Source organism: Eleutherodactylus coqui, chromosome 11 (assembly GCF_035609145.1).
Source record: "Eleutherodactylus coqui strain aEleCoq1 chromosome 11, aEleCoq1.hap1, whole genome shotgun sequence".
Taxonomy (NCBI): domain Eukaryota; kingdom Metazoa; phylum Chordata; class Amphibia; order Anura; family Eleutherodactylidae; genus Eleutherodactylus; species Eleutherodactylus coqui.
In genome coordinates this window covers 5,182,457-5,196,717 of record NC_089847.1, presented here as the reverse complement: position 1 = coordinate 5,196,717, position 14,261 = coordinate 5,182,457, and the positions used below count along the sequence as shown (strand labels likewise).

The 14,261-nt window shown below is 50.3% G+C and overlaps 1 protein-coding gene across 1 annotated transcript in view; it reads right to left on the bottom strand.

Annotated features, from left to right (window-relative positions):
• Window positions 1-5,314: 5,314 nt before the first annotated feature.
• The window catches only part of GLG1 (golgi glycoprotein 1), a 32,116-nt gene continuing 23,169 nt past the window's right edge, over window positions 5,315-14,261 (bottom strand). The window contains exons 22-27 of the mRNA XM_066582717.1: window positions 13,826-13,927; window positions 13,596-13,703; window positions 13,358-13,478; window positions 13,017-13,123; window positions 7,287-7,450; window positions 5,315-5,680 (exon numbers count right to left, since the gene is read on the bottom strand). Of these exons, the coding sequence (XP_066438814.1) occupies window positions 5,635-5,680; window positions 7,287-7,450; window positions 13,017-13,123; window positions 13,358-13,478; window positions 13,596-13,703; window positions 13,826-13,927 (648 nt within the window). The 3' untranslated portion in view covers window positions 5,315-5,634. The remainder of the gene's footprint in view (window positions 5,681-7,286; window positions 7,451-13,016; window positions 13,124-13,357; window positions 13,479-13,595; window positions 13,704-13,825; window positions 13,928-14,261) is intronic.

The following is a 14,261-nucleotide window of genomic DNA, read 5'->3' as shown; positions in this document are numbered from 1 at the left end:
CCCATAATAACCTGCTGTTCCTGGACAGCCATAAAGACTCAGAGCTTCTCAAACAAGAGCTGCTACTTAAATTCAGCCCCCATCACAAGTCCTTGCTCTGTCATACCAGGGGTCGCCCGGTTGTAAACTATTGCTGGCCAATCCTCAGGTCATCCATAGGAAATCGCCAGCTATTCTCTGTGATTGTGCACTCAGTGGATTCCTGCAGGCAGCAGACAGCTCCGTTCCCACTGCAGTGGCCACGATGGATATTGCAGGCACAGCTCCCACTGAAATGATTGGGAACTGACCCTGTAATACCAATCAGAGCGGTCTGCTTCCTGCAGAGATCAGCTCAGCAAACAGTTAAATCAGCGGAGGTCCCGGGTGACAGCCCCCCACTGCTCGACTACTCATGAGCTATCCTCAGGACGGGCCCTCAACCGTTTACAAGTGGGCCCCAATGCTCCAACGCCATATTGCGCATATTCTGAGTGTCCGCTCGCTGCAGTGAATGAGAAAGGATAGTCTCCTCCTGGAGTTTATAACTTCGTGCCGTCGCAGCCTCCCTAAGGTCACTACCATTAACCCCATGTGGATATCGTACAGGAGGAGAGACCTGCCCTGGTCATGTGACGTCACTGCCGCATCACCTGACCAGCAGTGCTGCGCTCCCTAGAGGCCGCCGGGTGAAGGGAGTGCTGATGAGAGAGCGCCGTGGCTGCTGAAAGGCAGCCTTCTAGTCCACCTCTGCACTGATGGTACGTGTAAACAGCCGCAGGCACTTTCATGTGGCTGACAAAATTGCGCGAGATTTGTGCGTTGTGAGGCGCCCCGTTCTTTTGAGTACCGTCATACGAGCGATTTTTTGTTTTAGGTGCAGGAACGCATCGCCCAGCGGAACCATAAAACACATCCCACGGCGTGCGAGATCTCACATGGAAAACAATGGGAAACACTTCCGCCGCGGTGGAGAATCGCTACTTCACTGAAGTGATGGGAGGTGCCTCACATCCGCGGGCACCTGGCACGTTCCCGAGCGCCATATCGGCCCAGGTTTGATGTCGCTCGCCCTGTAAAGTTAGTCTAAGGCTGGGTTCTCACAGGGCGGATTCTCGGCGGAAATCTCGCGGTTTGGCCGCAGCGAAAAACCACGAGATTTCTGCCAGGAGAACCGCCGCTGCAAAACCGGCGGCGGCTTTAAAGCGGCCCGGCTTCTCGCTCTTCCGCTGCGGCCGGCTTTCCCATAGAGGAGAGCGCGGCCGCAGCGGGGGAAAAAAAATGAACATGCTGCGGCCGGCAAATCCGAAATCCGCGCCGCAGCAACGGCTTTGCAGTCCTGTGTGGACGAGATTTCTGAGAAATCTCGTCCGCATGGCTGGCCGATTCCGGGATTAGCGGCCGCATGCGGATTTGCCGCGGCGAAATTCAGCACGGAATTTCTGCCCCATGTGAACCCAGCCTTAGACTTCAGACAGCGCGTATCTGCTGCAGGATTACCGCCTAGACCAAAAACACCCGTAAATGGTGCCGATTCAGACAGGTGTTTTTAGTGGATCGGCTGCAGGTTTTAACCCTTGCATGTCACTGGTTGGCTTCTGCAGCATAAATAGTCACGTCCTTCATGCGGGCATCCCCGGCCGCACGGGACGAGGAAGAGGGTCCAGAGTGGCAGATCGACAGCTCAGGTTGCCGCTACTCAGCTGAACCTCCTAGATTTTCGCATTTTCAGAATTTCCACTTTGTGCCCGGGAATCCCCTGTAAGGTGAGACGCATCTAGAATTCTCATGGTTCCCGTCAAGTGCTGTGATCCGCTCTCACTGCTTGCCAACCATCCCCAATGCCCGGCCGGCACCTGGACCTAAACCACTCCACAGGACTATTACAGCCCGAGGTGAACGGAAGAGCTGCTCGGCGGCGAGGTGGTACTGGGCATCTGTGGGTGACGCTCGCCCCATTACCACTAATGTGAAATATGTCAGAAGAGCCCTTTAAATAGCAAGTCTAGGTGCCAGCTGGCGATTCCCGGGGATCAGCATGGGTTAGGGTTTACTGCAGTGTGTGGGCACATCAGAGGTTCAGGTTTTAAACGAGGGCGAGCGCCAGCTACTGGCAAAACCTGTAAGCACAAATGTCACATGTGTAATAGCAGCCTCAGGGTGCCCATACATGCCCATGGCCAAGTGGCAACTGGACTTACTAATTGAAACAATGCCAAGTCCAGGTGAACCTCGATGATCCGGCGCCTGGAAGAGGCTACAGAGCAGAGCGGTGAGGATGAAGAATGGAGACACCAATAGGCCCGGCTCCCGGCATCTAATAGGAAGTGCTGATGGCAGGGTGGGCACCGTAACAATCCACAGCACCCAGCGTCACCTGTTCAATCCATTGTATTAAAGGGGTTCGGTCAGGGAAAAAAAAAAAATTTCATACCTCACCTGTGCCTTATGGGGCGGTCCAGGGAATCTGCTTGTTCCTTGCCCTCCGATCGCAGGGCAGAAGCTGGCAAAGTTCCAGGCTCTGCCCACTGATTGGCCTTGCCGCGTCTGACCTCTGCCGTCCTCGGAGAGACAACGGCGAGTGCGCATGCGTCCCCCTTCCCGGCGCGCTTGCCGTCAAAACTCCATGGACAGCAGAGGTTAGACGCGGCCAGGTTGGTGGGAGCGCATAGGAGAACACCCCTCACATGCCAGTGAAACAACGGAGGGACCGGGTACAGCGGGATTAGGTGAGTGGGCTTTGTTTTTTTAAACTTTTCTCTTTCCACAGGTCAGACTCTACAGGGGCGAGGGGAGAAGAGGTTTTTTTTAATTTTGCGTACAGAACCCCTTTAATGTCTCCATAACAATTCCAAGCAACCTGGTGAAACCAATCCCTGGTCGGCAAGCACCCCCAACCTCTCCCATAATGGGCCATGGCATCTGTGCAGGTGCCAACCCTCGATAGAGACTGTATATAGTGAGCAATGTAAGGAGCTGGGTGAGATAAGTAATGTATGTACACAGTGACTCCAGCAGCAGAATAGTGAGTGCAGCTCTGGGGTATAATACAGGATGTAACTCAGGATCAGTACAGGATAAGTAGTGTATGTACACAGTGACTCCACCAGCAGAATAGTGAGTGCAGCTCTGGAGTATAATACTGGATGTAACTCTGGAGCAGTACAGGATAAGTAATGTATGTACACAGTGACTCCACCAGCAGAATAGTGAGTGCAGCTCTGGGGTATAATACAGGATGTAACTCAGGATCAGTACAGGATAAGTAATGTATGTACACAGTGACTCCACCAGCAGAATAGTGAGTGCAGCTCTGGGGTATAATACTGGATCTAACTCAGGAGCAGTACAGGATAAGTAATGTATGTACACGGTGACTCCACCAGCAGAATAGTGAGTGCAGCTCTGGGGTATAATACAGGATGTAACTCAGGATCAGTACAGGATAAGTAGTGTATGTACACAGTGACTCCACCAGCAGAATAGTGAGTGCAGCTCTGGAGTATAATACTGGATGTAACTCTGGAGCAGTACAGGATAAGTAATGTATGTACACAGTGACTCCACCAGCAGAATAGTGAGTGCAGCTCTGGGGTATAATACATGATGTAACTCAGGATCAGTACAGGATAAGTAATGTATATACACAGTGACTCCACCAGCAGAATAGTGAGTGCAGCTCTGGGGTATAATACAGGATGTAACTCAGGATCAGTACAGGATAAGTAATGTATGTACACAGTGACTCCACCAGCAGAATAGTGAGTGCAGCTCTGCAGTATAATACAGGATGTAACTCAGGAGCAGTACAGGATAAGTAATGTATGTACACAGTGACTCCACCAGTAGAATAGTGAGTGCAGCTCTGGAGTATAATACAGGATGTAACTCAGGATCAGTACAGGATAAGTAATGTATGTACACAGTGACTCCACCAGCAGAATAGTGAGTGCAGCTCTGGAGGATAATACAGGATAAGTAATGTATGTAACACAGTGACTCCTCCAGCAGAATAGTGAGTGCAGCTCTGCAGTATAATACAGGATGTAACTCAGGAGCAGTACAGGATAAGTAATGTATGTACACAGTGACTCCACCAGCAGAATAGTGAGTGCAGCTCTGGAGTATAATACAGGATGTAACTCAGGATCAGTACAGGATAAGTAATGTATGTACACAGTGACTCCACCAGCAGAATAGTGAGTGCAGCTCTGGAGGATAATACAGGATAAGTAATGTATGTAACACAGTGACTCCTCCAGCAGAATAGTGAGTGCAGCTCTGCAGTATAATACAGGATGTAACTCAGGAGCAGCACAGGATAAGTAATGTATGTACACAGTGACTCCACCAGCAGAATAGTGAGTGCAGCTCTGGAGTATAAAAGAGGACAAGTAATGCATTTGCAACGTGACTCATCTGTTTATGGAGGTTTTATTTGTTTGTATCACTCCCATCGTTGTCACTCCAGGAACTCACCATCCAAACTTCCTGTCACTCATGATTACTTTGATCATGCATTTCCTTGATAGCGCCTGCCAATGTAAGCAAGCTTGAAACGGGCGCATTCCTATTGCGGAATTCACGTTTGTGCAGAAGATCTGCAGCAAAACGCATGCATTGAAAGGCATGTAAAAATCACTTTGGCATACTGGTGAATACGAATTGAGTATTGCGCGAGCGGAGGGGGGGAAAGAGAAAAATCGCAGCATGCTCTATTTTGCAGTGGACTGTCTCTATTGAAGTCAATGGAGACCATCTGACCTGTAGCCCATATGCAGTTAACACTGCGGATGGGCGGCAGTGCCAGCGCCATCGCATGACTGTAGGAAATACAAACATTGATTAAAAACAAATTGTACTGCGAGCCTCCGCACTGCAGAAACATTCAGGCACGCAGGGTCGCCACAGCCGGAATCCCGTGTGAAGCCGGCCTAAAGCAAGCAAGTGTGGGAGGATAACAGCAGGAAGACTCAGCCCTATAGGCGGCCTGCAGACGGCCGGGTCGGATCCCCTGCAGAGACCAGTGCGGCTCTCACCGCTCCCGCGGCTCCGGCACCGTGATGTGCCGGCTGCAACCCAGCCGGCGCGCCGGGAGTGACATTTCTGTGTGGGCCTCTGCGAGATCCGCACAGAAATTGAACATGCCGCGATTTGTTTTCCGCATGTGTTTTCACGCGGACAAATCGCGGCCGTCTGCCTGGGATTGGGTTTTCTAATGCAATCCTATGCAGGCGGGCAGGGGCGGAAATTCTGCGGGAGGTCCCGGCCGTGTGCAGGGGGCCTTAACCTGCAGTGATCCCCAGTGACCCCGTGTCACATGACCACAAGCATATAGGTAGCATTTTTGTTTTTTATTAAATCTTCCCATTTTCTGTACAGAAAAAAATGCACATTTTGCCTTAAACATCGGTAACATTTCAGTATGACACAGCATGAACAGAATGACGTTATCTATACACAGAGGGAAAACAATTTACAGAAAGAAAATCTACTCGTTATGTGTGGGTGCGACTCGTTCCCTGCGGGGGGCGGGCTGAGCTCCAGTGTATATTACACAACCAGAACGGCAGGACAGGACTGAAGGAGTTAAAGCCGCTTTGTGGTTGCAGTCCTGGCTTTAGCGGGTAGGAGGGCTTTGCTTGGAGTGTCTGACTACGCTGCAGTCTTGAGTGGAGTTTTGAGGAACAATTTCTTGTAGCTGATGAAAAGAAGAAAATAGTGAAAAGTTTAACGCGTTCAAACCAGTGGGGTGAGACGGCGCCGCCCTGGAGCACACGGTAGGTACAGCAGGTATCTGGAGGGGTGCAGCATCCCCAATGTAGTCCTGCAATACACCGGGCGCTCTGAGCCACTTCCTGCCACAGGGCGTGCAGCGGGCACCCTTATCCGGTTCTACAGCGGGTGAAGCCCCGTTACAGGCGGCAGTTGGCTGTACCCATAACTGAGCGGAATGGAATGTGTTCTGAACATCTGTGGGAGCGGTTGGGGGAGACGCTACGAAAGAAACCAAGGACTATCCTGGAAGACAAAGGGTTAAGTAATGCTCTGTCACCGGAGAAGGAAAGCGCACTTATAGAATCCAGCGTTAATGCACAGTCCGCAATACCGGCAATGTTTACACAGGTCACATTCAGCCAGCTGCCACCAAATCAAACATTTCCCCTTGTGTCTCCCCTTCGCCCACAGCTACGCAGAATTGGACCAGCCGCACCTCCGCCGGAGCGGGCGCGTTCACATTTTGTAGGGGGCACGCATTGCGCCCAGACACTGCTTTCTGCAAGATGGAATATGGGTAATAAAGCAGCAATGAATGATGCAGGAGTGCTGGGTACAGTAGTGCAACGGACAGTGCGTCCATACAGGTAACCCTTCGATGCCTGGGCAGCTAGCAATGAGACAGCCCGCTGTGGGGGAAGGGAGAGACTCCGTCATTAAGTGGCACCACAACGAGCAAAGCAAGAAAAGAAGAAAAATTGATAAATATCAGACATTTCACAATGAAAGGAGCAGAAGAAACAAGTCAGATCAGACAGAGTCGCGATGGAGCGGCTTCTGCAACTATTTCGTATCTCTTGAGTGGAGGACAACCAGTCATGGCTGCCTCCTCCCGGCCGGAGTCACTAATATTTTGGGAGGGACGAGTAAGTTGGGTCGCACCAGCAAAATCTCTTGGCGTCCGCTGGAAAGGCTTGGGAACTTCTGCGCTGGGAAGGAGCAGTTCCTGTTCAGAGTTCTGACAGCGCAGGAGCTCAGATCCCTCCTTGCAGACCTGCAGGCTCCGAAGGCTTCTGAAAGGGTGCAACTCTCCAAATCCCTTCTGCATCACATGACGGGGTATGCAAAGTGGCTGAGGCACTGCTTCCAATGCAGGAGGCGTATTAAGATAATCCCGATCCCCCCTCTATCCCCCCACCCAAAAGAGAAAGGAAAAAAAAAAAAGAAGAAAAAGTCCACATAAAGCAACACGGCACTAGGAGAGAAGGGGCTGTGCAGCGACAAACGGCCTGCAGTCTGGGTATAGTAGCCATGTTTCAGAGGTCTGGATCAGGGCAGAATGGATGGAAGAAGCAGGGGAGATGGGATGCTTGAAAGAAGAGAATTGGGGAAGGGGACCCTGCAGTCGCTTCCATCTCTCCCTCCGTATTCAACAGCACTGGCAGGAGCGGGGAGGAGGAGGAGGAAGGAAGGAGGGAGCAGGCTGCATGAGAGCTGTACAACATGGACGCAGGGCCACCCTTCCTCCCCAGGACCCCCTGCTTCTCAAAGCCGTTGTTGAGGGGTGTAGGAGAGGTCTTCTGCTCTACCTGTCCTTCATCTCTCTTGTCACCTTCTTGGTGATGCGCCCGCACAGAAGACCCCCAAAGAATAAGACGCAAACTCCAACCATAATGACGGAGAGGATGTAGTTCTTGGATGGAGAGCTCATCACTTGCATTGCCAAATCTGAAAAGCCGTCAGCCGGAGCCACCTGGAAGGAAGCACACAAACAATTAGCCAGTGACAACACAGGGGGCGCCGCAGCGAAGAGGAAGACCCGGCCGTTATGGCATACAGTATGTGCAAATACGACAACTGACCACACAGAGCCGTCCGTGTCCGGACTGCAGCGTGGAGGAGCATGTGACCCATCCCACCGACCCTCATACAATGCATTCACAAGTCTTCACACCCTCTCATTATTTTACATGTCGTTGTGTCCCGCCGTTCTGCACTCGGTACCCCATAATGACAAAGTGAGAACAGGATTATATATTTTTTTTAAATGAAAAACTACCAAGCTTTCCACCATTCAGCAGTGCCATAAGTATTCACACCCTGGACTCAGCACTCAGGCAAAGCCGCTTTGGCAGTGATTCCAGCCTCCAGTCTTCTTGGTGATGCCACAAGGTTTGCACCACTGGATTTGGGGGTTTTCTGCCCTCTGTCAGGCTGGATGGGGGCCGTCTGTGGACAGCCATGGTCAGGTCTCTCCAGAGATGTCCCTTTGGGTTCAGGGCTCTGGACGGGCCACTCAAGGACATTCACAAGTTGTCTGCACTCCTAGGTGGTCTTGGTTGGAGTCTTATGGTCCTTGTCTTGTTGGAAGGTGACCCTTCTGCCCGGTCTGAGGTCCCTTGTGCTCTGGATCAGGTTGTCATCATCTCTGTACTTTACTCCATTCAGCTTTCCACCCACCCTGACCGGTCTCCCCTCCCCCATCATGATGCTCCACCACCAGGCATCATCGTAGGGATGGTATTGGGCAGGTGATAAGCGGCGCCTGGTTTCCTTCAGACAGAACGCTTAGAGGCCAAAATGTTCCATCTTGGTGTTATCAGAGCAGAGAATCTTGTTTCTCGCAGTCTGAGGGTCCTTTGGGGTCTTTTTGGTAACTCCAGGTGGATTTCATGTGTCTTACTGGGGAGGCTTCTTTCTGGCCGCTCCGCCATAAAGCCCAGATTGGTGAAATTTTTCTCAGTGAGAGAAACCAAGTAATCTTGTAGATATGATGCCTTTTAATGACTAACATGATGCAATAGCGAGCTTTCCAACCTCTCAGGGACCGTTCTCAGGCTTAATGGAACAAATCTAAAGAGGTATTTATATTAAAACATATACACAGGATCACAGGGGAGGCAGACATGGTGAACCTAACTTGCACTTTGATAAATACCAAAGACAGGATAAGAGGGCCCAGATGTTTTGTGATTAATAGCATTTCGAAACATAGCAGGGAGGGATGAGCATAACAGTAAATAATTAGTCCAGCGAACGGGAATGTGAAAGTTTATAGTCTCTAGATTGACATTAGGGGTTCACCATCAGGCCAGCGTGTTATCTCTGCTCTGGGTTTCTCATATCTCAATCTCCACTGACGTAAAAAAACAACCAAAAAAAAAACAACCTCAGAGATTCATAGAGTTTCTGATAAGCTCCCTTGTGTGTCAGAGGGTAATGCACTCCTGATTTTAAGGCTCCTCAGACTTGGAGGTTGCCTGTAACACAGAAGCGGAGGGTCCGGGAATATGGTGGTCAGACGGTCATCCTTGTGTAGGTATGATGGAGTTTCTTTGCGGTTTTCCTTAGTACCTCTAGTTGCGGATTGTAGGTCACTACTAGAGGCACACGACCATTTCCTTCCCTCTCTGTGTATTGGCTCTGGCAATTCCTGGTTGGCCCGGCGGCTCTGACGATTTGGTCATCAGTTGAGGTGGGATGGTCGCCCTGGTTTATAAATGTCCTGTTAAGATGGTATTGATGTTCCTCTCTGTCTGTTGGGTTGGAGCAGATCTGGTTGTATCTGATGGCCTGGCTGTAGACGATGGACTTTTTGATGTGTTTAGGGTGGAAGCTGTCCCATCTGAGGTCTGTGGGCCGATCAGTCAGTTTCCGGTATAGGGATGTCTGTATTGAGTTGTTTGAAATTTTTATTGTGGTGACTAAAAAGTTGATTTCTGTATGCGCGAAGCTTAATGTCAGGTTTATGGTCGGTGGAATGCATTGAATCTCTCATGGAACTTTATTAGTTCTTGTCCGCTGTTGGTCCAGATAATTATGATGTCATCAGTGTAACGGAAGTCGGCCAGTGGTTTGTTGGAGGCCAGAAAGTCTCTCTCCAGTTCTGCCATGAAAAGGTTGGCATATTGCGGTTCCATTTTAATGCCCGGCGGTTCCGGTGAGTTGCAGGAATATCTCTTTGCCAGAGAAGAAATAATTGTGTGTGAGGATGAATCTTGTGAGTTGTAACACGGACTCAGAGGCGACCCCATTGGCCTCAAGGTGTGTCTGGCAGGCGGTCAGTTCATCTTCGTCTGGGAAGACTGGTGGAGGCTGCAGGGATGGTTGACCTTCTTGAAGTTTCTCCCATCTGCACACAGGACCTTTGGAGCTCGGCCAGAGTGACCATTGGGTTCTTGATCACCTCTTACCAAGGTCCTTCTCCCCCTTAGTCTGGTGGGCTTTCGGCTCTAGGATGAGTCCTGGTGGTTCTTCCATTAAGTATTATGGGGGCCACTGGGCTCTTGGGGACTTTCAGGGCAGCAGAAATGTCTTTGTAGCTTCTCCAGATCTGAGCCTCCACACAATCCTGTCTCTGAGCTCTGCAGGCAGTTCTGTCCTCCTAATGGCTTGGTTTTGGCCCTGATATGCATTGTGAGCGGTGGACCTTATATAGACAGGTGACTCCAATCAACGTGTAGAAACATCTCAAAGATACCCCAGAGCAAAATGTGTCATACCCAAGGGGGTGAATACTTATGTGCAATACTAAATGGTAGTTTTTCATTGACTGAATGCCTATCAAGCAACCTTCATATACCATGTCCTGACAGGCAGTCTAATGCAATACTATGGCATTGCACTATACTGTAAGAGCCATCAAATGACTGAAAGTCCCTATGGGGACTTTTAGAAAAATCAAACAAAATAAATAAAAAAACAAGATGTAAAGGAGTAAAAAAAGTTTTATTAGAAGAAAAAAAAGGTAATAAGTCTTTAAAAAAGCCTTTCCCCATATTCCTAATGAAATAAAAAATACAAAAACCCTCGAAAATATATTTTGCATCGCTGCGTCTGTTTAGTCCGATTAAAGTAACGCATTACTTCAGTCGCACAGCGAATGTCAGAAAACCCCCCCAATGCCAGAATTGCACTGTTTGTCACCAAGAAAAAAATTGAATAAAGAATTATAAAAAAAGTTGTATATACTGCAAAATGGGACCAATAGACGCCCCACATCCTGCAATACCAGCTCCGCACAACTATTAACGGAAAAATAACTTCTATAGGAGAAAGCTGTAATACTCAGCCAGGCCAATACTACATGGAAGGCACTGATGAGCAACAGACCCCCTCCGATTTGCTGTCGGTGACCTATCCTGAGGGTAAGGTCATCAATAGTTTTGGTCATGGAAGACCCCTTAATATCCGCTTATCAGCTGCTTTATTCGTGAGAGATCCGGTTCGCCCCCATTGTACGTCGTGACAGCAGACTGTTCATTGCTATAAGGCACACAGAAACACATGGAGAAAGTGACTTCCAGCCCAAACAGCAGACATTGTAGAATTTGGCTAGTCACCCCGAAGGACTGGAATGGAGCAGATCCCATGAATAAAGCACCTCAACTGCCCTAATATCCACTGAATGCAAACAGCACCTCAAGGAAACGATAACTTACAAGGAGCACTCCAAGAAGCGTATGGTCCTCACCCTATTATTGGGACAACAGTCCTGAGACAGCAAAGCTGCGCCTCCAATGGAAAAGTAGAACAAAAAAATTCTATACATTTCAATATTGGTTCCCACCACAGGAGGTTGCAGATATCCCACCTGTGATAACCAGACCCCCACAGGAGGTTGCGGATATCTCACCTGTGATAACCGGTCCCCCACAGGAGGTTGCGGATATCCTACCTGTGATAACCGGTCCCCCGCAGGAGGTTGTGGATATTCTACCTGTGAAAACCGGTCCCCCACAGGAGGTTGCGGATATCCTACCTGTGATAACCGGTCCCCCACAGGAGGTTGCGGATATCCTACCTGTGATAACCAGACCCGCACAGGAGGTTGCAGATATCCTACCTGTGAAAACCGGTCCCCCGCAGGAGGTTGTGGATATTCTACCTGTGATAACCGGTCCCCCACAGGAGGTTGTGGATATTCTACCTGTGATAACCGGACCCCCACAGGAAGTTGCGGATATTCTACCTGTAATAACCGGTCCCCCGCAGGAGGTTGTAGATATCCTACCTGTGATAACCGGTCCCCCCACAGGAGGTTGTGGATATTCTACCTGTGATAACCAGACCCGCACAGGAGGTTGCAGATATCCTACCTGTGAAAACCGGTCCCCCGCAGGAGGTTGTGGATATTCTACCTGTGATAACCGGTCCCCCACAGGAGGTTGCGGATATCCTACCTGTGATAACCAGACCCGCACAGGAGGTTGCAGATATCCTACCTGTGAAAACCGGTCCCCCGCAGGAGGTTGTGGATATTCTACCTGTGATAACCGGTCCCCCACAGGAGGTTGTGGATATTCTACCTGTGATAACCGGACCCCCACAGGAGGTTGTGGATATTCTACCTGTAATAACCGGTCCCCCGCAGGAGGTTGTAGATATCCTACCTGTGATAACCGGTCCCCCCACAGGAGGTTGTGGATATTCTACCTGTGATAACCGGTCCCCCACAGGAGGTTGTGGATATTCTACCTGTGATAACCGGACCCCCACAGGAAGTTGCGGATATTCTACCTGTAATAACCGGTCCCCCGCAGGAGGTTGTAGATATCCTACCTGTGATAACCGGTCCCCCCACAGGAGGTTGTGGATATTCTACCTGTGATAACCGGTCCCCCACAGGAGGTTGTGGATATCCCACCTGTGATAACCGGACCCCCACAGGAGGTTGCGGATACACACCTGTGATAACCGGTCCCCCCACAGGAGGTTGTGGATATCCTACCTGTGATAACCGGTCCCCCACAGGAGGTTGTGGATATCCTACCTGTGATAACCGGTCCCCCACAGGAGGTTGTGGATATTCTACCTGTGATAACCGGTCCCCCACAGGAGGTTGCGGATAACTCACCTGTGATAACCGGTCCCCCACAGGAGGTTGCGGATAACTCACCTGTGATAACCCGTTCCCCACAGAAGGTTGTGGATATCCTACTTGTCATAACCGGTCCCCCACAGGAGGTTGTGGATATCCTACCTGTGATAACCCGTCCCCCACAGGAGGTTGTGGATTTTCTACCTGTGATAACCTGTCCCCCACAGGAGGTTGTGGATATCCTACCTGTGATAACCAGTCCCCCACAGGAGGTTGTGGATAACCCACCTGTGATAACCCGTCCCCCCACAGGAGGTTGTGGATACACACTTGTGATAACCAGTCCCCCACAGGAGGTTGCGGATAACCCACCTGTGATAACTGGTCCCCCACAGGAGGTCGCAGGTACACATCTGTGATAACCAGTCTTGCATAGGTGCTTGCAGGTAACCTCCTTCTATGAAGGCCACAGGGGTCTCTACTTCAACAGATTCCTTACCTTGGCTGCATAACTCCACATATCCAGCCGGTCCTGCAGTCTCTTCTTACACTCCGGCTGCAGCCGAACCGTCTTGTCTTGTAACGCTTCAATTAAGCAGGACATCTCTGCACGAGAAAACATCTCAATCACTCCACCACATAGTCATCACCAAATCACTCAGCATTGGCATCCCGGAGACTTGGGCATGAGATTACCCACAGGGGTGAATTAACTGAACAGCGGGAAGGGGGGGGTGAAGCTCTGGATGGTATTGGCACGGCGTGTGACGCAGCTGTTTACAGCACCAGACAACGCTGCACTGCAGGTCAGAGAAAACTTTACGAAAAACAAATACTTACGTCGCCCTTTGCCCGGTGGGATGGCGGCACAGTGATGTTTTATGTCCAGCGCGCAGGCCGTGTGCAGTACGGGATCCACAAAGATGTCCGCTTTACTCTCTTTCAGCATGTTCAGGACCTCCTGCCAGAAGAATCATCAGAAGATGTTATAACAAGACCCTGAAGAGCTGCACACGGCTGCCGACATGGCACAGCGGGGTAATGGTGAGGATGCCCTCTTACTAGGATTGGCCATTACCTTCTTACAACCAGGAGACTTTATCTTCAGCAGATTCATCTTCAGACACTCTTCCACCTGACCTGTCGGCTCCTGAGCGGCAGCCTCCTCCCCGCACAAGGTGTTAATCTGCAACAGCACCACAAGACATCATAGCGGTGAGGCAGCAGGTAACCGTCAGCCACATAGCAGCCCACGTTTACAGATATTACGCCGGCGGCTCACAGAGAAGGTAAACGACCCAAACTTACCTCTTCCGAACATTGTATCTGCAGCTGAGGATCGAGCCGGTAATCGAGTGCCGTTTCCTGAATTATGACACGAATCTGATCCTCGCAGTCCGGAGAGAGACGCTGTGCAGGAAAGGTGGATTAGAGAGGAGCAGCAATGAAATCAGGACCACAAAAAGAATCTAAAATCAAATCGGTGCTGCCAGACTAAGATTAAGAAGAGGCAACACAAAATAGTGCAGGCGGAAGGGAATCGGTCATCGGATTCATGCTGCCTACTCGGCCCATGTAGGTTTTATTCTGAAACACTTCTGCATTTCAGAAAAAAACACTTAGAAGGGACTCTGAGCTCTCGAGTCAAAGGGGCGGGCGTCGTGCGCAGGAGTGACATCTCTCCTTGTTTGTGTATAGAGAAGAAGCTATCAGTATAGATGACGCAGGCAGGGAGAGCCCAGCG